Genomic DNA, 27,568 nt, shown 5'->3' with positions numbered 1-27,568 from the left:
AGTTAATTATGCTTAATTCCAATTGATATGTATAAGTAATTTATGTAGGAGTGAGTATTCGATTGAATTGTGTGAAAAAATTTCGACATAATCGAGTTGATGAGTCCTATTTTATCATCCTAATTTGATTTGAGATTTTTTCAAATCGAGTCAAGTGAAATAAAATTTGAGTCGAGTTGAATCGAGTGAAATTGTTTGAATTAAATTAAAAAATTAAACATGTCAAATTAAAATCTTATTATAGTATAACTAATTCCACGTTAGAGCACATAAATTTGAAATTTTTTTCAAAGCAAAATAATAAAAAATACATAGTACGATAAACTTGAATAATTTGTAACTTTCTTCATATATTATTTAGAATTTTTTAAAAATTTTTATAATTTTTTTTAAAAATATAAATTTTGAAATTTTTATAAATATTTTAAATTTTAAAAATTATTTAATTTTTTTTTTGTAATTTTTGTTCAGAGAGAGACTAATTTGTTCATTTTCAAAGTTGACAGGGACTAAAGGAGTATTTACACCAATCTATTAATAAAATTGTAAAATTCAACTCGAAACTCAAATTATTTATTCGAGTTGACTCGAATAACTCGAAATTTAATTTTTTTTTCAATTTTTTTAAAATCGAATCGAGTTTTAGTCACTAAATTGATGTATTAAGTTAGGAAATACTTTATTTAATGCAGTGGATAGAGACTGAACTGCCTTACTCCATAAGGCAAAGCAACTTATTAGTTTATACAAAGTTGTTTTTCTATACTTAATTGCCATTGGATTTAGATGACTGTGCCTTTGTTAGAAAGGTCATAAAGTTAATGTAACATTATATAATTTTCCCTTTTTCTATAAAAAAATGAAAAGAAAAGAAAGTTGGAATTAAAGTTAATGTAACATTATCTAATCTTCCTCTCTATTTAAATAATAATAATTGTCCAATGTTCTTCCTCTCTATTCAAAAATAATTAAAAAAAAAAGTAAGGACACTTTTAATTTAAAAATGGGGTAATATATAATTTTGCCTATAACTTTTTTCATTTGTACCTAGTTGGTCCTTGAATTTGTATTCCGGCAACTAGTTTAGTACCTCCGTATTAACATCATTAGTTTACCACATGGCACCATTGGATTACAGGTACAATGGCGGAGCCTGAAAATTTTTTTGGGAAGTTGGAATTAAATTGTATATTTTTACTATAGTAAAAATGTAATTTTATCATTTTAATGGTCTATATTTTTATAATTTTTAAATGATTAAATCAAAATTTTATCATTTGGGGAGAGAGAGTGCAATTTTACCATTATAATTTAAAATTTTATAAATTATAAAAGACCTAAATTAAAATTTTACCATTTTAGGGCCCCCTATTACTTTCTGTCACTAACTAGATATAACCCCTCCCTAACCCTTAAATAGGAGAATAAAACATGCTAGAGCACTCAAACTTATATCCTCTTACACTGATAACAATACAAATGCTAATGAACTAAAACTCAATCAGCGTGTTTCATAACTTTCTATAAGTTTAATCACAAACAGTAAAATCCAAAATTTTTTGCAACCATAAACCCTAAACGTACGTTAGAATCCCCTCAACATAAAGTTGGGTGGTGATGAAGATGGATCAACATATTAGTAATGTTGCATTTGCTTAGCAAAATGGTTAGGAAAAAGAGGCTAATTTAAGCTTTTTGTAGTAAGAATCGAGCTTAAAGTCACACGTGATTAGAGCAAAAGTCTTGACCTGTAATACTCTTATTCTGTTGAACTCGTTTCCATTTAGACAGTCTTAACTATTCATGCTCTCAAAAAAGGAGACAAAACCTTAATAGTAGACAGTACCAACTTGTTCCCAATGAACCGTACTTCGAATTCTTTCAAAGAAAATCTCTCGATACTTTCATATTCGATTTTGAATCTAAGCACATATTGTTGGCCTTTTTATTAAATCTATACACATTTCAAATTGTTATAATAATTAACCATTAATTTGCAGCAGTTTTAAGATCTCCTATCATTGCTGTATCAAGGAGTCTATGGTTTTCAAGCAATCGAGAGAGCCGAAGCGAACGAGTGCCGAGTTGGTTTATCTGTTTAGGTCATGTTTATTGTTCAAAATAGACGTAATTTCACCGGTTTGACAGAAAAAGATGAAAAAAACCGTACGCGACGTTTCCGGTCTTATTTCGGATACATTACAGAACCAAAACAGAATGATGATGTGCCAAAAGAAAATGGCTATCTAAGGAAGAAGCAGTACTAAACTATACAACCTTGCATTATTGGTATAACATATTATATAGGCCACACTATGCATGGCTACTAAATCATTTCAATAGTAGTTTGGTTAATGTAGATTGCAGACAAGAAAAATGAAAATGAAAATAATGTGCGGTCGATCACTCCAATAGCAAACTTAACGGTTTGCCTCGTCCCATAGTGAAACCCCGAGTTCCATCCGGCATTCTCGGTCCCTTGGTAATCTGTTTCACAGATGCCTCACATTGGACTGCATTGCTAGGTTGAGGTGATGCAGCGAGTAACCCGCGCCCGCTGTGGTTTTGGGCACATCCCCGGACTTTCCCGCGCCCTTTAGACCATCCCTTTTTCGATCCCACTGTGTTATCTTCAACCTACCGGAAGAGGTAAATTTTTTATCCGGTCAACTCTTAACACGATAGTCTAAACTTAGTAATGGACGTGATTAAGGAACATTGATGCTTACAATGTTCTCAAATGATTCAGCATTGTTTGGTGGAGAAGAACCTTCGGAGTGTTCACCTCGTGGTGAATCATCGTCGTCTAGTATCCCATCGAATTCCGATTTTCTAGTTTTCAAAACGGATTTTGGCTGCATTTTCATATCAGAATACTTAAACAGACCGTACATGAATCGTGAAAGACGCAATGTAATGAATACGTAATCCAGACATACCGAGAGTCTAAGCAACAACCTTACTCGGAGCCCTTTCCTCCAATTCCTTTCATCATTTAACTTCTCAACCTGATTTGCAAAAAAGGAACTTATAGAAACAATTTGATTAAAAACAAGAAGTTCTAGCAAGCTATAACGCTTTTAACATACCGCCTTCTCGGCGACCTTCGTCGACTCGTATTCCACAAGTGCATGTAGCTTAAAGAACAAGAAAAGGAACCATAAGGCCAAGTTGTGTAATCATCTTTTAGTCTTTAACTAAAAAAGCATGTTTGGTCCCTACTTCCATTACCTTGTTAGACATAACAAAGTCGTTTTTCGAGCGAGACGAATTCGATTCTTGGGGATGACATATTCGGATGTTCTTCACACTGTATCGAAAACACTAATAGCATGAGTTGCAAGCGAAACTTTCCACACATACAGAAACAACAAGAAACAAGAAACCGAAAGTGACGAAAAACCGAACCTCCCAACAACATTAAAAATTTTGTCAAGGTTCTGATGAGAGTGATCTTCAGGTAAATTCTCAACAACAACGGTACGAGACTGCACTTGTTCTCGTTCTTTTTCAGTGAATGGGTGCTTACGACGGACCTTCTTGCCGTCGTCGCACACAACCTTATACCGTGCATTGCACGTCCAAAGAGAAAATATATCACTTTAAAAAAAGAAGGATTTTTGCAGTTGAACAAAGAACAATGAAACTAAAAGAACTTACAAGCTTTAAAGAGGAACGAAGTGCTTGAGCTAGCAACTGGTGATTGGTAATAAGGGATTTGATTTTCTTTGTTGAAGCAATGAAAGATATCGGCACTAAAAAACAAGGCCATGATACTTTTTAGATATTGAAATTTCGGGTTAGAATATACTCTAAGTTCCTCTACTCTAATGATATTTTGAAATAATAATAAAAACGATAAAAGTATTATATAGGTCTTTGTATTAGGATTCGATTGCATTTTACTTTTTTTACTTAAATTAATCATTGTATGTTAAATCAAATAGGAAATTGGTCAAGATACATCAGGATGAGGTACTGTCTGGTTATTCTGTCAGTCATTTTAACTTTAAACAGTAGAAATGGATAAAATTTGTAACAGAAAAGACCGGTTTGCTCTTCGATCGAGCATAAGTAAAGGAGGTAAAATATAATCTGACTTTTAATACGAGATCGTTCATGGTACTTTTACAAATAAAAACTCACTTGATAGCTATATGTAACTAATAAAATGATGTTTTAATATTCAGGAATTTAGCAAAAGGATTTTACCAAAATTAATAATTTAATTTATATTTTTAAATCCAGAGAATAAAAATATTAAATTCTTAAAAATAAAAATAAATGACTAAATTCTAAATTTACGAAAACTATAAGGATTTAGAGCATATTTTAACCCCACAACAAATGCTAATAGATTCATAAGTTTCCTCACCATAACCTTCAGGATCTTTACTTGTTTGCTTTGACAAAGATTCATTTGCTAGAAGACTCATGTCACTGAACTGGTATTCCACCTGTTTTACACTCCCAATTAGTATCATATTCCTGATTAAATTAGTTTATTTATTATTTAACAGAGTTGTATTTTAATATTATAAGATTAAATTGATCTATTTAATATATAAAAAAACTAAAGGAGATTTAGATGGGTAATTGAGTGCTGTGTTGTGTATTTAGTTTACTTTTTGTCTTACACTATAATATCTAATCTCATTGCTACCGTTACTTTTACACTAACCGCAGATAAATATTCCGTCCATCCAAATCCACTCTAATTTTATCCAATCACTATACTAGAGTTACTTCACAGTTACTTTCACACAACATTTTCACACCACATCTATGCATGGATACACCCTTTCATTGTCTTAAAAAGGAAGGGTTAATATAATTTTTAATCTCTGAACTTAGTAATTGTATTTATTTTGGTCCCTAAATATGGCAAACGTGCAAGTTTGATGATGTGGCACAATCATTATCAAATCTTAATGGAATTCAAGTTTAGGAACCAAAGTAGACATAGTTGTCTGGACAGAAAAGTATAGGTACCAAAGTGAACATAATTACCAAGTTTAAGGACTAAAACTTATATTAACCCTAAAAGGAAACATAATTAAACAATTAATGAATCATAAAAAGAAAAAAAGGAAAAAAAAATAAAGAAGAGCCAGAATGAAGATAGACCTGTTTAATGATCTTTTGTCGAAGATCATCAGTAAGAACATTCTTAGAAGAACAATTAGGTATGGAAAGATTAGGGTTAGAACTCAAATAAGCAGAAGGTTCTTGTTCACCAAGAAAGAACCAATCGGAAGCAGCAGCCGCAGCACCACCTAGGTAATGAAAACAAGGGTAGTAATAACCCGAAATGGGCATTTGTGTATGTGATTTAGGCACAAATTCCGGTGCATGTGCATTGAATTTGAACGTCACACCATTACCATTACCATTACCACTACTACAACTAGTCCCCTGTTTAGCAGCAGCCATGGAAATGGCATTATTATTACAACTGGATGTAGGTTTTGTAGAAGAAATCATAGTAATGGTTTGGGGTTCTTCTTTAATCTTTTCTTCAGGTTGGATTTGTGCCATATTTTGTTGTTTTTTCAATGGATTAATTACAAAAAGAAGAAGAACTCAAAGTAATGTCCTGTTTTTTTTTCTTTTGGTTCTCTGTTTTGCTCTGTTTCATTTGTGTTTTTTAAGAATTGTTGATATTGTGTATGTCTGTCTGTCTGTTTGTTCTGGTTTTTGTTTTTGATCTCCTGAAGTTTAGCTAACTGTTAAGTTTGATAAATTTGAGTGCTTTGAATCCACATTTGGTGGCCAAAGAGACAAGAAACAGTCGATTTTCTTACACGTTACCGCTGCTTTTTTGGGGTTTGACCCTTTCTTGAAGGGTCTGATTTGGCTATTTGCTGAGGAGGATCAGGTTCTGGTTAAGGTTAGGTTTAATTCTACTTTCAGTCCTTTTACTCTTTGGTTTTTTGAAATTTTGTCTCTTTTTTTAATTCTAGGCAATGAGGACTTGGCATTATTTGCAAAGGCCAACCCATGTTTGAGTCTCAATGTGTAATTAATTGTTATGTGAGAGTTGAGTGACGGAACATGACATTAAGTTTTAAGGGTCTAATTAAAATTTTTAAAACTTTTGAAATGCTTAGTGACAACTTTCACGTATTTTTAACGTCATCTAGCTCTCATTACGTCCTACCACCGTGTTGGTCTTCAGTCTCACTATGAGCAGTTGTGATATATGGATTTTGTCCGATAATATTTTGATTTTTCGTCCGTTTATAGTTTATATTAATTTGATTATATTTCATAATTATTCGAGTATATATTTTTACAGATAATTGTACTATGTTTATATTTGTGAACTTCCATAAAAAAATTAGCTTAGAATATTTGAATATTAAAATTATATATTTAAATTTAACAGAAATTTTTTAAATTTTGATTTTTAAATTAGGAAAATAAAAATACTGAATTTATAGAATTAAATATGAAAACTAAATTTACAAATTTTAAAGAATAGGTTTGTATTTTATTATTTATTTCTCAAGGTATCTACTAGGGTGAGCTCAATACTTAATTTTTCACGTTCTACGTTTTGTAAGCCTATTAAGAGGTAGATGCTGGCCACGAATTTTAAAGTTACTCCATACTTAATGCAAGGATCAAACCCTCGATCACTGAATGATATATAGTTCATGAATAAAATACATTGATTTAGTTTTTATGATATTTAATATATTTAATATCTACAGTCAACCCTCTCTATAACAGACTCATTTGTTTATCCATATTTTACCTGGTATAGAGAGATGGATAGTTTACTACAGAAACCATATCGTGAATTTTCATCGAATAAAAAAATAGAATTATGTTTTTAAAAAATAAAGTGAGAATCAAATCAACAAAATTACAAGATGTATAACAAGTGCATGTATTATTACATTTATGCATATTTTATTTTTTATTCTTTCACATGATTAATTATACAGTTCATAAGTTTAATGAGTTCAATTAATCAATATGAATTATCAAATTAAATTAATTAATTTATCACTGGTTACTAAATTCAAGTAATCAGCTTATAAGTTTACGATGTTTCAAATTTATAGTAGAATATTTAGTTAAGAAATTTAATAGTTTATTGTATTGATAAATTTCACTCATTCACATTAAATTTAATCGTTTTATTGAAATAATAATTTAATTAAGATAATTTTCATTTCATATATGATAATTAACAGGGTTTTTATATGAAATGACTATAATTTTATTTAAAATTTTAGTCAATATGTTGTTATTTTAAGTGAAAAGTTGTTTGAAACGATTAAAATAAAAATATAAAAAATAAATTATGCTAGGAACCTGGTTGTTACAGCAAGTTGTCCTAGCGAGTGGCTATTATGGAGAGGGATTACTGTATTTGATTATTGACAAAGTTGTTTTCTTTTTAAAACTACACTGCAGGTCACTCTAAAAATGGCATTGTTCCTCTTTTGGTAACTGTAAAATTTTTGTCAATTTAATCACTTTAATTAAGATAATTGCTTGAATTGGTCACTGCCGTTAAAAATTTCGTCAATGCAACAACAAATTATTGATGTTGCATTTTTTTAATTTTGACTAAACTTGGGGATATCTCTATAATTAGGCCAAAACACCTTTTTTAGTTTTTTTTTATAACATAAGAAGCACCAATACTCATCACCGTCTATTCCCTACTCACTCATCTATATTGCACCTCACTCCATCTTCCCCACACCATAATAAACACCTTACACAACTGTTTATGTTAGCAGTGATGGCAGCTCCTTTTGAAGATGTCTACATTCCATAGAAATTTCAAGGTTTTGATAAATATTGAAATGGCAGGAACTATTTTAAGATGAGGATTGGTGCTTGTTGCAAATAAATGATAAAAAAAGGATTTTGGGTTAATTATAGATAGGTATTTAGTTTTAGTCAAAATTTTAAGAAAATGTCATGTCAATAATTTATTAATAGATTAACAAAATGTTTAACATAGTGATCAATTCAAGTAATTATTTTAATTAGAATAACAAAATTAAAAAAATAAATGATTAAAATAAAAACGATGCAATTTTAAGGTGACATGTGATGTAGCTTACCCTTTTATTTACTGGATAAAGTTCTTATGTTGAAGTGGTTAGTATGCATATGTACATGAGTAGTTTGATTATCAAGTAATTAATATATATAATTTAAAGATGAAGTTGGTAAAATGTGATTTTCAATATAGTTGGAGAAGGATCCACTTACACAGATATAAAATTAAAATAATTTTTTATTTTTTAAAATATTTTATACGGTTAATATTTTAGCAATCCAATCGTTATATTTCATACTCTGTTAATATAAATTATAAATGTTAAGTTTTGCGTAAATTAAAAAATTATAATTATTTATTTTATATAAAAAAAATTCAACCATTAACTATTTATTAATATAGACAATATTTTAGATCGATATAATAAAGATATCGGATCGATTTAAAAATTTATATGTATGACATACAAATATCTTAATAAATTCAATATTTAAGTTGTTGAATATAAAAATTACTAAAAAAAATTAAAATCATTTTAGTTTTACATGTGGATACCACCCTTTTAACTTATTAATATACGTAATTCAACATTCAAAACTAATTGCAAGTTAAGAGTATAAATAAATAAATGATAATGTATATAGGTAGTGTTTGAAAAGTCACCTAATAATTGAATTTAAGTGTAATTGTTTGTAATTACACAAAATTGATATGCTCGGGTAATCATTGTAATCGATGGATTCCACCGAATTGAGTGTAATTGGAATTCTTCAATTACACTTTTCAATTCTTAAAGGGAAATGTGTGAATTGAAGTAATTACACAGATAATTACACCCAAAATCAATTTTTAAAAATTATTTTTATGCAATTTATAAAATTATATTATAAGTATGACATGTACGAGTGTTTTGAATAGTCATTGCCAAAAATTTCTTATATTACGCATCCTAAAAAATATATTATAAAATAATGCGTATTTTATAAAATTAAAATAAAAATATATTATTTAAATCCTAAAAAAATTCTAAAGCTACGGTTAAAAATTTTATTATAAAAATATAATTTACATGTTATAAAAAAGTCATAATATATTTATTTATGATAATTTATGATCAAATATAGATATAACTTTTTTATAAAAATAACTTCTAAAAGTAATAACAAAAAATTATATTATTTAAAAAATGTGTTATGAAAATTTTGGACAACTTATAAAACATTTTTTTATAAAGGTTAAATTTTATATATTTTATATCATTTTAAAATTTACATATTATAAAAAATAGATATAAACATAACATAAGTCTTTCTCCAAATTAAGTTTATATAAATTTTTATACTTAAAGCTACAAATTATTTGAACCATGAATCTAAATATTATAAGGTCAATGTTAATTATGCAAATAAAAAAAAAATTATACCGCATGGGGTATGATACTATTTGAAAAAATAGTACCAAACACAAACACCATAAACAACTCACAAACTCTTTAATTTGACACATTAAAAGCTTCCGAAATGTGGTTGAAAAGACATTTACTATTTTAAAAAAATATTTCTCATATTAACATTACATTACCATAGCATAAAAAAAATAGATCATACTAACATTTTGAATATTTTACAACTTTAATCATAGGTGAATTGAGATAATTTATATATTTCGAAGACTATATGAAAGATGAACACGATAAAAAAACTAATAGATGATAAAAAGTATATCTTAAATATTAAAGATAGAACAATCCAATAAATATGCACCAAAATAATTAGATAAAATTATATACAATGTTTATTTTTTTTGCTAGTTTTATAACATAATTTTATTTTAATTTTTATTACTTGTTTAGAAATTAATTTATCATACTAATATTTTTTATATGATTTAATATTTTTTTTAAATATAAATCATGTAACTATATAATTACAATTTGTATTACTACACATAAATATAAAGATTTACAATGTAATTGCCATAGAGATATCTTATCAATCAATAATCCTTTAATTAGTTGAAACTTTTACCACCCAATAAATTAAAATTCACTAAAACTTATTTTAAAAACAATTATTAAAAGAAATATCAAACTAAAAATTTGATAAATTAACTAAAAATATCAAACTATTATTTTAAAAAATCCATTATATCACATGGAGGATAATAACAATAATAATTTATATACAAAACTATATATAAATTTGATAAATGAAAAACTATACAAAAATACACATACATACCCATGTGAGGAGCTAATTTGAATGATACATGAATTGATAGGTTGATCATGCATTTAGTCTCAAACACATTTTACCTATTAAACATGCATGCATAAAATTTGATAATCATCAGGGCTAACAGCATGAAGTTTTTAAACAACTTTCCTCAAACATGCTGCTTTCCATTTCTAGCACATAAAATTAAAAAGAAAGTAACAATTACCAGACAACAGCAAGAACCCTATTTTTCATCTCCAAGCAAAATTGCCCATTTTTTAAATCATGGACTTTATGTTTATGTTTTGTATATACAGAAGAAAACGGACTCACTGTTCCATCTTGATGAAATGGGTGGTCAGAAGCTTTGTCATAGCAAAGCCATTGAAGGAGTCCACCTCGAAAAGTTCTTTGAGCTTATCGTCGCATAAAATCCTCCTCTTATCAGATGGATCCTTTTGGAACACCAAAAATAAGAAACACCATAATAAGATAAAGAGTTCATACTAGACAATAGACTCAAAAATTGCAGATAAAATTCCAAAATGCTGATACGAGGTCTGAAAGAGACAACTTGACAAGTAATTGTTATAAAACTTGGACACTATTCAAAGGAACAATATCAATATCAAATGCACCAAACACAGTTCAGGTAACCGAATGGTTTTTTTAAACTTACAACAGCACTACAACTTCGGGCATATATAGGTAAAAGTATCATGAAAGCCCCTTTACTAGAAGTCAGATTACATTTTGCCATCTTTACTTAAAAATGGGCAAATTAATCCTTGCATGTTATATCAAAAAGCAAACAAGTCCTTTCTGTTGAAAATTTCATCCATTTCTACTATCCATTTCTACTAGTAAACACTAAAAATAGATGGAAATTTTAACAAAATAACTACTTTGCTCTTTGATCTAATGTATAGAGACTAATTTGCCCTTTTTTTTAGTAGAAGGGGCAAAATGCAATCCTACTCCTGGTACAAGGGCCTCTATGATACTTTTAACAGCATATAGATATACATATACATATACACATACACATATATTGCATTCAGTGCCTAGTTGTAAATAGTGCATCCCCAACTTAGGCAATGGGTAAGAAGCCTGGGACTAAATCATAAATTAGGGAGCTTGGCATGATATATTTATCAAAATAACTTTTGGAAGAGGTTCAGATGCTCAATGCATGAAATGGAGATCTTATCATCCAAAACATGTTTAAAGTTTACCAAAAATCAGAACCAATAACAAATAATGATAGAAAACAACAAGGCAAACCTGTAGATCATTCTGTTTTATGTACTCCCACATTTTCTTCACAACATCAGCACGAGATAATGCATTTTCACCAGTAGCGAAAAATTTCACTAGAGCATCTGAAAGAGGAAGAGGAGCAAGAAAACCAGATGCCCCTTTCTTCTGCTTCTTTTCTTTCTGTTTTGGTTCTTCTGCAACTGATAAGTTAAAAACATAAAAACAAAATTGTCAGATAGAAAACCTCACATCCATCATCAGTAAACCAAGGTAAGTTATTCATTGCTTCACATAGGCAGCCGAAATCTTGTAGGAACCTCGTAATTAATAGAATGGAAAATTTACTCACCCCGTTCCCTTGCTTGTTTAGATTTTCTTTCTGTTTTTGCAGAGTCAGCTTGAACTGCCACTTCAAGGAAAAAACACCAGTGTAGTGCAAGTCAAATGGTAATGCATATGAACAAACCCGCAAACAAATATTAAAGCTATCAAATTTCAATAAAGAAAAAGTATTTGGGTAATGTTTCTTGGACAGCACGATACAGAACCCAATTGTTTTGAAGGAGTAAAAGTTTCAATTTCTACTATCCAAATATGCATGCTTGCAATGAATGAATTCAAATCTTCCAATGAATAAAACACAAAGAAAAACATAAGCCCTTCAAGATACATGCTCACCCTTCAAACATAGGTATATACAAATAGAAGAGTCAAAGGATCCCTTAAAAGAAAACTCTACCAATTTTGCATTTAGAGAAGTAATTTGAAAGGGCTAAAATTGCTAACTTTGCAATTATACAAAATATTTTGAAAAGGCCACCTTGTTCAAGACTTAAAAGCAATTGATAGAATAAAAGGTAGGCAAGAAGAGTCCTGATAAGCTTTGCCAACAAGCCAACATGTGATGTTAAAAAAAAGATTGAATAAACATTTATATTGAAGTCTCATAATCTAATAGGGGAATTGTGTTAAGTGATACCTTCTTCCTCATTTAATGGCCATATGTGTTTAGACAGAGCTTTATTCATCTGAAACATGTTGATGGACTTCACACGAAAAAGAGCATACAATGAGTCATCACATAATACATTTCTTTTGTCCTTTGGATCTTGCAAATTCTTCTCTCGGATATAGGTCCACAATCTCTTGACAACCTAGAATTAAAGAAAGAAAAGGCAAGGAAGAAAAAAACATCAACAGATAACCAATGTCCGATTTTGATTAGAAAAAAATTACTTGGTTAATACAGATTAGCGTGTTGAAATGGAAATTTCTAAACCTCAGTTCTGGCCAACTCAGATTCTCCAATAAATGCCTGAAGCTGTGGAGAAAGACTACACAATTTAGTAAACCCACCTCCTCTTCTCTTCACATCTTTATCTCCTTTAGATGACCTACAATAATTTGTTAGAAACTTGCCTTAGCAACGAGTAGCTTAAAAAATATTTTCCCTTAAGTAGATACTCAATAGCAATATATTGCAGAAATAATCTATTTTCACTTATCTAATGGAACCAGGATAACCTAAACCACAGAATCCAGGGATCTTGCAAGTTCACAACTTGATAAAATGTTACAAACCTTAGCAAATACATAAGCATATAACAGAAACTAACAGTATAGTTGCATTAAGTACAGTCTATCTGACAATTGATAATCTAGTTTCAAAAGGAACATGCATCACATAAATACAGACCAACATTGAGCATATAAATTTGACAATGAACTTGTACAACTTGATCAATGGTTAGGAGAGTATAAGCAAAAACCAGCAAAAGTTACAATAAAAAGGGAAAATAAACCTTTTTTTCTTGCTTCTACGTGAATTACCCTCTTGCTCTTCTTCTTCTTCTTCGTTGTCCTCCTCCTCCTCCTGCTCCCCTTCCTTTTCCTCTTCTTTCTCTTCTTTTGAATTTTCAGCATTTAAAGATTCAGAATCATCTTCTTCCTTTTCCTCTTCATTCTCTTCTCCCTTTGCACTTTCAGCATTCATGGATACAGAATCATCTTCCTCCTTTTCCTCTTCTTTCACTTCTCCCTTTGCACTTTCAGCATTCATGGATGCAGAATCATCGTTGTCTTCACATTCCATCTCATGATTTGAATCTTCTGAATTTAAATTGATGGGACAGCATCAAAATTTAAACAACCACAGAAATTATGCAAGTTCACGACAATGCCTTCAGAGGAAAGACATAAGAAAATTACATTATACCATTAGTGGTACAAAACTGTAGTTCAATGTGGAAGCCTGTTTGAGGAAGTTGAAGTTGAAATTGCAGAAAAATGTAAACATCCTAAGGTAATCCAAGACTGGAAGAAATAGATTAGTTTGCACATTGGAAATATTACGTATGACATCCATTAGAAAGAAAAATGACCGACGGAAACAAAGAAAATAATGAGCATAGAAATTACTATCGATACATAATCCCTAATTTTGAAATTTTCTCCATTTTACAGCAACAGGTCATATATATTTTTGTACATTACTTATCCAAGTTGAATTAAATTTTTATAACTGTTTCAATTTTATCATTTCCTGCACAACTTTTGGAGATAGGTCAATAGCGAAGGCACTAGGGCCTCATAGTTAATGGAAAGTATTGCTTCAAAATTGCAACCATCTTAGCTAAGACTAGCATTAGCAAATTATAACAAACTGACATAAATAACATGTGTTCATTTAAATTGGAAAAAATGGTGCCTTACAAGTTACACCTCCAGTAGAAAGTTCTCTCACCAAATATTTTCAGTCAGATTAACCGCAATAAAGGAGTCATGATAAAGAATGACAGCATTCCTCACAGTATTTGCAAGTAATAAATACAGAGAAAACTTTTAGCAAAGTTAGAATTTGAGATCCTCGTGTGTCATGTGTCCAAGTGTCATTTCATGAATAATTGTTTGATTGCAATGATCAATGTATAGACATAGAAGGTACTCAAAATGAAATCACCCTGATAAAATAAATATAAGTCACATAGGCAAAAAATTTAAGAAAATGAACACTGATAGCAAATAACATTAACTGTGTTTAAAGTAAATACCATCTTCTACGCTTAACGGCCAGATATGCTTGGTCAGGGCTTTATTCATTTGGAACATATTAATAGAATTTACTCGAAAAATGTCATAAATACAGAGAAAACTTTTAGCAAAGTTAGAATTTGAGATCCTCGTGTGTCATGTGTCCAAGTGTCATTTCATGAATAATTGTTTGATTGCAATGATCAATGTATAGACATAGAAGGTACTCAAAATGAAATCACCCTGATAAAATAAATATAAGTCACATAGGCAAAAAATTTAAGAAAATGAACACTGATAGCAAATAACATTAACTGTGTTTAAAGTAAATACCATCTTCTCACCAAATATTTTCAGTCAGATTAACCGCAATAAAGGAGTCATGATAAAGAATGACAGCATTCCTCACAGTATTTGCAAGTAATAAATACAGAGAAAACTTTTAGCAAAGTTAGAATTTGAGATCCTCGTGTGTCATGTGTCCAAGTGTCATTTCATGAATAATTGTTTGATTGCAATGATCAATGTATAGACATAGAAGGTACTCAAAATGAAATCACCCTGATAAAATAAATATAAGTCACATAGGCAAAAAATTTAAGAAAATGAACACTGATAGCAAATAACATTAACTGTGTTTAAAGTAAATACCATCTTCTACGCTTAACGGCCAGATATGCTTGGTCAGGGCTTTATTCATTTGGAACATATTAATAGAATTTACTCGAAAAATGTCACGAAGTAATTCATCACAGATAATATTCCGCTTGTTCTTTGGGTCTTGCAAATCCTTCTCCTTGATATATGCCCAAAGTTTCTTTACAACCTGGTAGCATAATGAAGTGGAGAAAATAAAAATTCAAAATTAGGATTCAAATAATCCAACCATCCTGGGAAACTAAAAGAATAAAAAAATATATTATATATATGAATCATACCTCAGTTCTAGCCAATTTAGACTCTCCTACTACTCTTTGAAGCTGAGGAGAAAGGCTACACACTGTCTGAAAACCACCTCCTCTTTTCTTCGCTTTCTTATCAGATTTACTTCTCCTGCATAAAGGAGAAGGGCGGAAACTATCCATAATATTAATACCAGAAACTTGCTACCAGAAACAACTATATATACTTGCATTTTTTTATGACAAATCATTACTTATAAACTGAACTAATTATTGTCATCGACAAATCTATTCTTATGTGAATGAACTGATTATTGAAATGCAAATATAACTGACAAGAAAAACCCAAATTATATATAACTTTTGCTTAATTCATTCTTCAAAGAAAACAAATTACTTTAATTTTTAAATAATCGAACTCGAGAAATCATTGCATTCAAAATTGAACACTGAACAGTTAAAGCGCCCAATTTCTGTACAAAATCACTATTTATTCAACAACCAAACAAAAAAAAAAACCTGCCTTGTATTTTGACTTCCTTCTCCCTTGCTTTCCTCTTCTTCTTCATCATCGTTTTCTTCTTGAAGCTCCTCATTTTCAGATTCCGGCGCTTGTTCGTCTTCTCTTTCTTTTTCATTATCTCGATTTAGGGTTTCTAAGAAAATGTCGATTTGGTCCCTAACGAAACTTTTCCTATCAGATAAGTCGATGCCGAAATCTTTCTCGAGTTGTTTCCTTACGCTACCGGCGGTGGCGGTGTCGAGGTCCGAATCCCGGAGGATTTCTCGGAGCCGGGCTACGAGGTCCGAATCCGATACCATTTTCTTTTTTAAAGTATAATAAAATGAATCCGGTTTCTTCCGGTTCGGTGATATTTTTGCCGGTAAGAAAAACGAGCCGTCTTTTCCGAAAAATGGAGTCGCATGCAAGTTAAGGCAAATAAGCTTTAAAAAGAACAAATAAAATATAAGAAAGGTCAAGCCAAATTAGGGGCATTTTTGGAATTTCCTTTCTTCTAAGGGAAAAATGAGAACGACATTTTTAATAATAATATCCATTTGTCCGAGATATTTTTTTTGACCAAAAAAATTTTATCGTTGGGTTTTTGGGTTATATTTTGGGCTTTGAACCCTCTTGGCCCATTGGTTTGGGCCGAAGCCTGCTAATTATATTTTTTGATTTTATAATTAAAATTAAATCATTATAATATACAAATAGATTAAAATCAAAATATATCCAATTTTAAAGGGAAATAAATTTGTCAAGTTTTGCTTTGAGTAATGATTAGAGTTCTTGTTTAACACTTAGATGACGCAAGGAGAAGGGCAGGCTCTTAAAATTAAAGATTATAAATTGATAATGATAAATTTGCATTTTTATCTTCTTAAAATAATAAAATTATGATTTAATTTTTTTAAAAATTATAATTTTTTTAATAATCTCGTTATAAATTTTGATCATATCTGTTCTTTCTTAGACAATACCTAGAAATACACATATCCCCTCCTCAACTTTAAATAAGAGGATAATACGTTTCAACGTACTCAAACCCAAGTCCTCCTACATTGACAATAATGCGAATGCCAATCAAACTAAAACTCAATTAGCAAAAGTTATAAAAATTTTAAATCTATAATAAATAATAATAATTTAATTTCACCTCTCTAAAAAAAATTTTGACTTCACCCTAATGCTTTTGCTCAAAGTCTTAAAACAACATAAATGTAGAAACCAGTTCACGAGGTCTAGTGAACCGTAGCCCAAAGTATATATGTATCTCTCAAGCAATGTTGAGCCGAATCAACTTGGCTAAGTTAGATGATTTAAATTTTTTAAGGTTAATATATCATTTGGTACTTATATTTATCTTCAATGTTCAATTTGTACCTCAAATTAAACAATATCATGTAGTTCAATAAATATTTGACATGTGTGTGCTCTAGTAAAAAATATGTACTTAATTGGAATAAAAAGAAAACTTAGGAACCAGATTAAACATTAAAGTAAAATTTAAGTACTTGTATGGAATAAAGAAAAACTCAAATTTCAATTTGGAAAAACTTACATACCAAAATTCAAATTAAATATTATTATTCATTACATATCTGAATTAAAAAGAAAAATATTTTGATTTTATTAATATTTTTTTGTACATCTAAATCCACAAAAATTCAATTTTAAATTTACATTCGTTACCCAAATAAGCAATGCAAATTTATATAATTCGATTTTCATAATATCTATTTGTATTTACTCTGAATTTGCTATAAATAGTATTTTTAAAATTCAAATTTTCAATATATAAATTCTCAAAAAATTCAAATTAATATTTACGAATATTCAAATCTCCATAAACCCGCTTTAAAAAACTAAATTAAGTAGAACCCTATATAATGGTTAAGGGTATTTACAGCCGCAAGTATGACTTAAATTCGAGTTGCACTAATCGCGTTTGTTGTTCGGGCTTTACCGCGTCATTCAAAAAAAAATTAAGTAGTAATTACTTTAGACATCAAAAGTATTTTTCGAATCTAGAGATATTTCTATTTCAGTCCATGATTTAATCTTTTTGCCATAATTTAATCCTCAAAGCTCTTTTCTGTTGGTATTAATTAACTAAAAGATCATCACAAGCCTGAATTGCAAAAGGCCCATTTTCACTTAGGTTTTATTCATTATTTGGTCCCTGAACTATATCTATTTTTCTATTTTGACATCTAGACTTTTTTTTCATCTCGCTTTGGTATTTGAATTATTATTTTCAACCCATTTTACCCCAACCGATGACCAATAAGAATATGTCATGCTTCACATTTTTCATTATTTGGCCCTTGAATTATACATGTTTTTTTATTTCAGAGCCTAAACTTTTTTTTGTCTCACTTTAGTACACATTATCATTTCCATCCATTTTAGCCCCAAATTTACCAATGTTCTTAGTAACAACCTTTTAATTTCAATATAAAATGAGACGAAAATGATAGTTCATGTCCCAAAATGAAAAAAAAAGTATAATTCAAGGACCAAATCGTAAAATTAAACTTTTTACATAAGAAATTTTCATCTCTCACAATTAAGCCACTATATTTTTGACACATGTTGAAAGCTCTCTAGAACCTATATATGATTCATAGGGCAGACAAAAAGTAGTTCCTTTGGATAATGCATGGATAACTTTATAAATTAATTTGATGGGTTTTTTAATTAAGGAAATCACAAAGTTTCCATTTCAGCCAAACAACATAATATTAATGCTTGGGCTTTTCCCTCTTTGATAGGGAAACCCTAAATTTTGTTCTTCTAAAAAGTTCCAATAATTTGGGGGCATCAAATTGAGGTCCTTGTAGGCAAATTTATATCTATATCTACTTTTTGAACTGCAAAATCCCCACCACCAACTTATAACTAAAAAGCTTGAAAATGACTCTCATCACCTGATCTGTTGGGCAATTTTTATGGGTTAATTTCATCAAGTGTCCTTGAACTATTGTTCAGATTTTAAATTTTAAAATGTTTTAATTAAGTCTCTCAAATATTAGTATTGTATCAATAAAAGTCTCTTAAGGAGCTGGAGCATTTTTTATGGGTTGATTTAACCATGTGTCCTCGAACTATCGTTTGGATTTTAAATTAATTTTTAAATTTTAAAACGTTTTATTTGAGTCATTAAAGTATCAATATCGTATCAATAAAGATCTTTCATCCATCTTAGCCCTTAATTTAGACATTAAATGCTGATTTGGATATGAAATGGAACATATTTGAAAGGCTTGATATAACATTTGGTACCTGAACTTGGTTTTTTTTCTAATTTGGCATATAAACTTTTATTTGGCCCAATTTGATACTTGAACTTGACACTTTTTCCTAATTTGATACCTAAACCTTTTTTTAGCCTAGTTAGTTCCTAAACTTGACATTTTTTTCTTAATTTGGTCCCTAAGCTTTTTAGGATCAATTTGGTACCGAAATTTATTAAATATTTTACAAATTACGCAAAACACTAATGGTATTAATTTTTTTTATTACGCTACAAAAAATATTGTTCGCATTAGAGGAAATTAATGTTAAAAAATAAGATATTGAGCTATACTTAATGAAATAATATTAAATAAGAAAAAAAGAATTTTAAAAACCCAAATTGAAATAAATTCATTATTTTCAATTAATAAAATAAATAAAACTAAAAGTTATTGAACATATAAAATGCGAAAAAAATATCATATCATCAGTCATATGTCAATCATACATTGATTATTTTTGCTACCTCATAAGAAAAAACATTGTTAGTATATTGGAGTATTTTGTAAAATGTTTGACAAGTTTAAGCACCAAATCGAATAAAAAAAGGATTAGGTACTAAATTAGGAAAAAGAATCAAGTGCATGTACCAAATTGTACCAACTTAAGAAAAACTGTCAAATTTAAGTACAAAATTAAGAAAAAGTGTTAAGTTCATGTACCAAATATTAAAAATAAGTGGATCAAACAGTTTGGCTACTACATATACAGCTTGAACGCGACGTGTTAAAAAAATAGACAATATCAATAAAATTTAAAGGGCTAGCTATTAATTTATCTATACAAGAGGTACATATCTATTTTAGTTAACATTTAATACCCAAATTAACCGTTAGATTAAAGAAAGGACACCTGATATAATACTATTACTTTAAAGACTCAATTAAAATGTTTTACGATTCAGGGACCAATTTAAAATTTAAATAATATTTAAGGGCATCTGAGGAAATTAACCAAAGAAATTATACTCTCTTTTTTTTTTTTCCTATTGGGGATTTGGGGACTATGAAATAAGGATACAAAAGGCAATGCTGAAAACAGTGGGTCGCCCTTAGTTTAGCAATGACAGGCTTTTCTATGTTTGGGAATTTGGTCACGGCTCAATCATCACCTTTGTATAAAACAATATATTATAAACTAAAAAAAAACCGAGAAAGTCTCGAGCCTTAAATGTTTGAATTTGAATTCAATCTATATTTGAGATAAATCTTTTTTTTTATTAAAGTCCATTGTCTAAACTAAATATCAATGGTGGGGTCAGGAGGGCTAGTAATTCTCGAACACCTTAAAATGAAAAGTTTCTTTATAATTTATAAAATTTTAAATTAATAATAATATAATTACAATTTGACCCCTAAAATAATAAATATTTAACTTAATCTTTTAAAAGTTATAAAGATATAGTCCATTAAAATGATGAAAATATATTTCTATTATCGTAAAAATATACAATTTAATTCTGACTCCCCAAACAAAATTTTCAACTTCACCCTTGTTTAATACTTTTGCCGAACACTCTTATATTTCGGACGAACTTTCAAACTTAAATAGAAAGAAAATAAATAAATTAACTTAATTTTTCAAAACTACTTTTAATAAAATAAAAAATCCATTGTTTAGCATTGTTATCCCGATTTTCTCGAGACATTAAAAACAATGCCAAATACATCCTAAACGTTTTTCAACGGCAACAACAATATTAAACTATCGATTAAACTACATTAATTTTATAGTAAAGAGATTATATAATTTTTTTATTCGTGAACTTGACAATTAAGTTCATTTTGGTACTTGTATTTTGTTTGTCCACTCTAGCATTTAAACTTGATAGTTAGGTCCATTTTGATCCATAGTCTGGAAAAATATAAGACTTTGATGATATGACGCTATGAGATTGTGTTACGTCATCACTTGAAAATTTTAAATATAAATTTTCAGGTGATGATGTGGTACAATCGCAAAGTAGCACATTCAATTTTTTAGTAATGATGGTTGAATAGGTCAGACCACCGGTTCTGAATTCAACTAATTCGATTGGTTTGACTGTCAAACCAATAATAATTAAATAAATACTTAAAATTTCATAAAAATGTAAAAAATTAAAAACTGATAAACCGATTTAACTTGTTCAACTGTTGATTTTTGTTTCGGTTTTCAATTCTTACCAATTTCAAGCACTTTTTGAATCAATTGGTTCAACTATTTTGTTCAGACCGTTACATTGATCGGTTCTCAATATACCTGACTTGGTATTGTTCCAGTCACATTGATCACATCATTAAATATTGACAAAATCAGAGTTTAGGGATCAAAACGGATATAGTTTCCAAGTTCAAGGATCAAAGTGGACAAAAATAAAGCATAAGTACCAAAGTGGACTTAATTGTCAAGTTTAAGGTCTAAAAATTATATTATCCCGTAAGTTTGGTTCAGTTTCCGTGTCAATCCAGAAAGAAGTTGGCCTCGTAAGTTGCAAAACCTTATCCAAGTGAAGTAACATCATTTGTCCCTCACTTGAAAAGAAAATCCGGGACATTTATGTAATTCCACCACACTTTATTTTTAGTTTAATTCTTTCCTCGATCTATATACTCTTTCAATTTTTGTAATTTAATCCTTCAGTTGGTAATAGGTTAAAATACGCTCCAAATCCCTGTACTATTTATTTATACATTTAGAATTTAGTTCGTCTACTTTTAATTTTAAGAATAGAATTTTCTTACTTTTAAATTTAGGTCCAATTGTTAACATTATTAAAATTTTTCTTTTAAATTTAGGTTCTAGAACATTTTTTTCTGTTACATGATTATCAATTGAGTATTTTATTATTTTAAAATGTCATAACAACGAATTTAATAGAATGATTTTACTGATGTTAACAATTAGACTTGAATTTTGAAATCTAAAATGTAGATGGACTAAATTCCTAAAAATAAAAATAAAGGGACTAAATTTCACAAAATGGAGAGTACACATTTGAACTATCAACTGTGGCAGAGCCAGAAAGTTTTTTTTTGGAGCCGAAATTAAATTGTATATTTTTACGATAGTAAAAATACAATTTCACCATTTTAATAGTTTATATCTTTTATAATTTTTAAAAGGATTAAATCAAGTTTTTATCATTTTTGAGGGGTCAAAGTATAATTTTACTATTATTAATTTAAAATTTTATAAATTATAAATGGCTTAAATAGAATTTTTTTATTTTCTGGGGGTTTCAACAAAAGAATTTTATCGACTTAAATTTCAAAATCTAAAAAGTAGATGAACTAAATTCTTAAAAATAAAAATAAAAATAAAAAGACTAAATTTCACAAATGCATATATTAAAATTGAATTTACATTATCAATTAAACTTTAGTTTTAAAATTAAACCAAATTTAACCAAAGAACATTAATAATGTTTTAGTTGAATCGAATAAGTTGAGAGATTAAATTCTTAAAATCAAAAGTAAAGTGAATAAAGTTTTATTTTTTTAAAAATGCAGGGACTTAATCCAAAATTAAACCAATCTTTTTTTTTTCACAGTATTCATAGACCAATCATCGTTCATAAAACTTTCTTTCCACTGAGAATTTTTCCCAAAAAAAGCTTCCTTTCTGTCACACTTCATGTCAGTTTTGGATAACCAAAAACAAAAGTTGGTAACTTTTTTTTTAAAAAAGAAGATCACAACCTTTTTTTATTATAAAAGGAAGGTAAAAAAAAAATTGGGATCAGAATTTAGAAGAACGAAAGGCAAAAAAAAGCCACAAAATTTCACGAGTTTTCTTCTGTGTTTATTTCTCAAAAATCTGTCATCAGACCCTTTTGAATTTTTTTTTTCAAGTTGGTGAAGATTTCACGGACAAAATCCCATTTCATCACCAACCAAAGCTTAAAAAAAATTTAAAAAAACCCATCAAACGATTCTTGTATTGCCACGTTACCCTCATCAACATCACCGCCAAGCTTGATCCCAAACTGGGTTTATGTTTTTTTTTTCCCTGAAACCACCACATGATGATAATGTGAAAAAAAGCTTTGGGTTTTGCCTCTTTTTAAAGGTTTAAGCTTTGAGTTTAGCAAATGGATCGATCAGCACTTACAGTGGGACCAGGGATGGATATGCCAATCATGCATGATAGTGATCGTTATGAACTTGTTAAGGATATTGGTTCTGGGAATTTTGGTGTAGCTAGGTTGATGAGAGATAAACAAACAGAGGAGCTTGTTGCTGTTAAGTATATCGAGAGAGGTGAGAAGGTTAGTGTTCTTTTAATTTTAAAAAACCCTAAAATTTTTCTAAAATTTTTAGTATTTTTTCTGGGTTTTTCTTGTTTTGGTGATTAAGAGCTTGAATGGAGTTTAATTTGGTGAAGAGTTAGGTGAATTTTTTGTTTAGTTTATAGCTAGTTCTGGTGATCAACTTAATTGAATTTCTTATTTGAGTTCAATTTTGCAGCTGCAAATTTTGATTCATACTTCCAATTTATTACATAAATGGTATTCAAATTTAGAAATTTCATGTTTATCAGTTTGATTTTGTGTTTATTTTCATTGTTTTTGTGTGTGAACAGATAGATGAAAATGTACAAAGGGAAATTATCAACCATAGATCACTAAGGCACCCTAATATTGTTAGATTCAAAGAGGTTTGTTCCATTGTTAAATGTTTATCATTTTTTATTTATTTAGGTTGATGTTTGCTTAACTACTAATATTATTAGTATGTAAAAGTATCATGGATGCTTAAGTCAGATTGAATTTTACCTTTTTTACTCAAAAAATAGGTAAATTAGTTATAAGATCAAAAAGTAAACTAGCCCTTTTTGGTAAAATTTCATCCATTTTTATTGTTAAAAACTCGTGTAGTTGATGGAATAACTAAATAATTACACGTGGCGTGCTATGTGTTTTTAACAGTAGAAATAGATGGAATTTTTAATAAAAAGGACAAGTTTGCTATTTGATCTAACATATGGGGACTAATTTGCTCGTTTTCCAAGTAAAGGGGGCAAAATGCAATCTAACTCTTAGTATAAGGGCCTTGGTACTTTTACCAAATTAGTAACATCAAAAACTGGGGAAAGGGATGCAGCGTTTGAACCTGTATCATCTAATTGCCAGACAAAAGCTCTAAACACTGCTTGAAGCAAGTCTTGGCAATGTTTATCATCCTCGAGAAAGGTTTTTAAACTTGTGAAACTGTTATGTCACATATAGGTAATATTAACACCAACCCATTTGGCTATTGTGATGGAATATGCTTCCGGTGGCGAGCTATTCGAGCGGATATGTAATGCAGGCCGGTTTAGTGAGGATGAGGTTACTATCCTACAACCCCCGTCTTTGTTGTTTTAGTGATAGTCATGTGGAATTTTCATTTACCTGTCTTGGTGTATTTGCAGGCACGTTTCTTCTTTCAACAGCTTATATCGGGAGTTAGTTATTGTCATGCAATGGTGAGTAACTTTGGTTCTGTTTGTGCCTTATCTGAAAGAGAATTCGAGTTGTGATTCAACTGACCTCCCTTTTTGCTGATTTTCTATTTAAAGCAAGTATGCCATCGAGACTTGAAATTGGAGAACACGCTACTCGATGGGAGTCCGGCTCCTCGTTTGAAGATTTGTGACTTCGGGTACTCTAAGGTACAAGATATGTCTATTACCATTTGCTTGTACTATTATTGATTATTGCATCAAAGGGTGTTTGCAAAGCATGCAAACATCATTATCTTAATTTCCTGTATAAATTTATGTTGACATCGCATACTTTTTTCCAGTCCTCAGTGCTGCATTCTCAACCAAAATCGACGGTCGGAACTCCTGCTTATATAGCTCCGGAAGTGTTACTCAAGAAAGAGTATGATGGAAAGGTAATATTGCTTTGTATTTTCCTGATTTAAACTTCTGTATACCAGTGGTAGTGCAACTTACCTCTAACTACGAACGTTATGTTCTCAACTAACTTATTCTAGTCTTCCGGTATTTGCACCCTTTTCCTGTTGTAAACATTTGATAATAGCATTAATGATCTATTCCGATTGTCGTTTATTAGTTGCCATACTCTCCTGTCTCAATTATTTCATTGCTATACTGTTTTTCTGGCTTCATGTTTTAAAGTTCTTTACCTATCATTTCGGAGTGATAACATTAACAGTATGTTGGCAAAAGGATTATGGAAGCCCCTGTAGTAGGAGGCAAATTGCATTTTGCTTCTTCTACTTGAAAAAATGGGCAAATTAGTCTCCTATATATTAGATTAAAGAGCAAACTAGTTCTTCTGTTAAAAATTCCATCCATTTCTACTAATAAAACTGGTCTTTGTATGTTAGCATGACATACATATGGCACGCCACATGTTACTGTCCGGTTATTTTATTAGGCAAACAAGTTTTTAATAGTACAAATAGATGAAATTTTTAATGGAAAAGACTAAGTTGCTATTTGATCTACTGTACAATGACTAATTTGCCTATTTTTTGAGTATAGAGTGCAAAATGTAATCTGATTCCTAGTACAGGAGCCTCTATAGTGCTTTTACCCCGTATGTCTTACTATAATGTGGCCGAAAATGAACAGTGCAAATCTCAGGGGTTAGGCAATGTAAACTGTTCAACACCAAGTTTGGTCCATGTTTTCCATGCTTTTATGTTACTACACGTCTTCTACAATGTCTAGTTTGGACAGGTTAAGAATAGCCGCTAGCGATGCATCCTAGCAATTGTGACAACTTGATAATATGTAGAACGAGGGATTTAGAATTGTTTGAATCATCGATAGCCGTAATGGTTATGGTTAGGATCAACAGATAACATAGGACTGTAGAGGCCGATTAGAAATGTAGTCTGGCAGGAAAGACATTGTCACTTACTTGCCGGGGTTATTTTTAATAGCTTCAATGGTCGTGTCACTCGATTGTTGCTCTGCTTAAGGTTTTATGGTTAAAATTATACGCTAAAATCTTCTTTTCCGACGAAATATGTCAGATTGCAGATGTCTGGTCTTGTGGGGTAACCTTATATGTCATGTTGGTTGGAGCATATCCTTTTGAAGACCCCGAGGATCCTAAGAACTTCCACAAAACGATTCATGTAAATGCATTCCTTCTTCAGTAACCAAAAATGGAAACTACTATAGAATGTTGACTGACTGATATAACCGATTTGTTCTTGCAGCGGATTTTAAATGTCCAGTACTCGATCCCTGACTATGTCCATATATCTCCCGAGTGCCGTCATCTGATCTCGAGGATCTTTGTGGCCGACCCCTCACAAGTTAGTTCTCTCTTTATTGAAACCCAAGTTAATTTTTCTTGCCTTTTGTTTCCTAAATTCTAATTGTAGGAACTTCGATTCGATTTTTTTCGCAACAGAGGATATCCATTCCCGAAATTAGGAACCATGAGTGGTTTCTAAAGAACCTACCGGCAGATCTCATGGACGAGAACACAATGAACAACCAGTTTGAAGAAGCTGATCAACCGATGCAGAGTGTCGACGAAATCATGCAGATCATTTCCGAAGCTACTATCCCTGCGGCCAATACGAATAGTCTCAATCATTATTTAACCGGTAGCCTTGACATTGACGATGATATGGAAGAGGACCTGGACAGCGATCCTGAACTTGACATTGATAGTAGTGGAGAGATAATATATGCAATGTGATTGTGAATCTTGTCCGTATGCTGAGAAGGATGATCATCTGATGTTAATCGAAGTGTGTACCCTTTGAACAACCTTTTCCAGGGACAAAAAATGAGAGACCGAAAATATGGGGTAAGGGATTTCTGTTTAAAATGTCCATTATGTACTGTCTTTTGTAACACAATGTAATGAAAGTGTTGAAATCTGTCTTTAAACTGCAAGTGGTGGTGTGACTCATTGTCTCCATTTCTGGCAAAGTTTGTTATATATAGACTTTTACAGTTCATGAAATGAATCCTATGTGCAAACCCTAACTGTGCTAACCGAGCACCTTGTAGAAGTAATTATATGAATGAACTGAATTAAGGTAGGAAGTTATCTATCGATACGAACATGATGTGAGAAAAATGATTAAAATACAGTCAGAAGTATCAAGAAATTTTTTGTACAAAGAGTTGCATCATATTTTAACCCATTTTTTTTAAAAAAGAACAAATTAATCCATTACATTAAATTAAAGAATAAACTAATCTTTTTATCAAAAATTTTATCCATTAATTCATTACGTTAAACACATAGCATATCACGTGTAACTATCTAATTATTCTATCAATCACATTTATTAGTAATTTTTTTAAGAAAAATTTTCAGTTTGCTTTTTTGTTTAATTATAGAGATTAATTTACTTATTTTTTT

The 27,568-nt window shown here is 30.0% G+C and overlaps 3 protein-coding genes across 10 annotated transcripts; 1 reads left to right on the top strand and 2 right to left on the bottom strand.

Moving 5' to 3' along the window:
- Positions 1–2,155: 2,155 nt before the first annotated feature.
- Positions 2,156–5,678, bottom strand: LOC107927911 (la-related protein 6C). Its single transcript, XM_016859034.2, has 9 exons — positions 5,128–5,678; positions 4,376–4,457; positions 3,661–3,755; positions 3,409–3,560; positions 3,232–3,310; positions 3,090–3,137; positions 2,940–3,008; positions 2,730–2,855; positions 2,156–2,637 (listed from the first exon to the last, which is right to left on the bottom strand). The coding sequence occupies exons 1-9, from the start codon at positions 5,536–5,538 to the stop codon at positions 2,404–2,406; spliced, it is 1,296 nt and encodes a 431-aa protein (XP_016714523.1). The 5' UTR covers positions 5,539–5,678; the 3' UTR covers positions 2,156–2,403.
- Positions 5,679–10,321: 4,643 nt separating this feature from the next.
- On the bottom strand, positions 10,322–16,377 carry LOC107927955 (YTH domain-containing protein 1). 6 transcript variants are annotated; one of them, XM_041102388.1, is made up of 10 exons: positions 15,961–16,377; positions 15,474–15,588; positions 15,269–15,361; positions 14,556–14,637; positions 13,308–13,614; positions 12,785–12,899; positions 12,485–12,659; positions 11,855–11,914; positions 11,530–11,705; positions 10,322–10,700 (listed from the first exon to the last, which is right to left on the bottom strand). In XM_041102388.1, the coding sequence occupies exons 1-10, from the start codon at positions 16,257–16,259 to the stop codon at positions 10,575–10,577; spliced, it is 1,548 nt and encodes a 515-aa protein (XP_040958322.1). In that variant the 5' UTR covers positions 16,260–16,377; the 3' UTR covers positions 10,322–10,574. The 6 variants fall into 6 exon arrangements, with proteins under 6 accessions (XP_040958322.1, XP_040958330.1, XP_040958329.1 ...); XM_041102396.1 differs by having other exon boundaries at positions 11,855–11,908; XM_041102395.1 differs by having other exon boundaries at positions 13,308–13,611.
- Positions 16,378–22,810: 6,433 nt separating this feature from the next.
- Positions 22,811–27,163, top strand: LOC107927985 (serine/threonine-protein kinase SRK2E). Of its 3 annotated transcripts, none has more exons than XM_016859128.2 (9): positions 22,811–23,488; positions 23,803–23,877; positions 24,449–24,550; positions 24,634–24,687; positions 24,781–24,873; positions 25,008–25,100; positions 26,214–26,318; positions 26,403–26,501; positions 26,600–27,163. In XM_016859128.2, exons 1-9 carry the CDS (start codon positions 23,312–23,314, stop codon positions 26,891–26,893), a joined length of 1,092 nt encoding a protein of 363 aa, XP_016714617.1. In that variant the 5' UTR covers positions 22,811–23,311; the 3' UTR covers positions 26,894–27,163. The 3 variants fall into 3 exon arrangements, with proteins under 3 accessions (XP_016714617.1, XP_016714618.1, XP_040958316.1); XM_041102382.1 differs by having other exon boundaries at positions 23,232–23,480; XM_016859129.2 differs by lacking the exon at positions 23,803–23,877 and having other exon boundaries at positions 22,817–23,488.
- The last annotated feature ends 405 nt before the right edge of the window (positions 27,164–27,568 follow it).

This window comes from Gossypium hirsutum, chromosome A03 (genome assembly GCF_007990345.1).
Source record: "Gossypium hirsutum isolate 1008001.06 chromosome A03, Gossypium_hirsutum_v2.1, whole genome shotgun sequence".
Classification (NCBI taxonomy): Eukaryota; Viridiplantae; Streptophyta; class Magnoliopsida; order Malvales; family Malvaceae; genus Gossypium; species Gossypium hirsutum.
This window is presented reverse-complemented; position numbering and strand designations above follow the sequence as displayed.

What these genes read in the sequence shown, in the direction of transcription:
- LOC107927911 (XM_016859034.2), bottom strand. Translation starts at nt 5,538, where the DNA reads ATGGCACAAATCCAACCTGAAGAAAAGATTAAAGAAGAACCCCAAACC. An exon ending in GACAAAAGATCATTAAACAG is followed by an intron (nt 4,458 to 5,127) that starts GTCTATCTTCAT and finishes AGTGTAAAACAG; the next exon opens with GTGGAATACCAGTTCAGTGA. An exon ending in TTCGTTCCTCTTTAAAGCTT is followed by an intron (nt 3,561 to 3,660) that starts GTAAGTTCTTTT and finishes GCACGGTATAAG; the next exon opens with GTTGTGTGCGACGACGGCAA.
- LOC107927955 (XM_016859091.2), bottom strand. Translation starts at nt 16,259, where the DNA reads ATGGTATCGGATTCGGACCTCGTAGCCCGGCTCCGAGAAATCCTCCGG. An exon ending in GAAGGAAGTCAAAATACAAG is followed by an intron (nt 15,589 to 15,960) that starts GCAGGTTTTTTT and finishes TCCTTTATGCAG; the next exon opens with GAGAAGTAAATCTGATAAGA. An exon ending in CGTAGAAGCAAGAAAAAAAG is followed by an intron (nt 12,900 to 13,307) that starts GTTTATTTTCCC and finishes AAATTATTGTAG; the next exon opens with GTCATCTAAAGGAGATAAAG.
- LOC107927985 (XM_016859128.2), top strand. Translation starts at nt 23,312, where the DNA reads ATGGATCGATCAGCACTTACAGTGGGACCAGGGATGGATATGCCAATC. An exon ending in GCCGGTTTAGTGAGGATGAG is followed by an intron (nt 24,551 to 24,633) that starts GTTACTATCCTA and finishes GTGTATTTGCAG; the next exon opens with GCACGTTTCTTCTTTCAACA. An exon ending in AGAAAGAGTATGATGGAAAG is followed by an intron (nt 25,101 to 26,213) that starts GTAATATTGCTT and finishes GAAATATGTCAG; the next exon opens with ATTGCAGATGTCTGGTCTTG.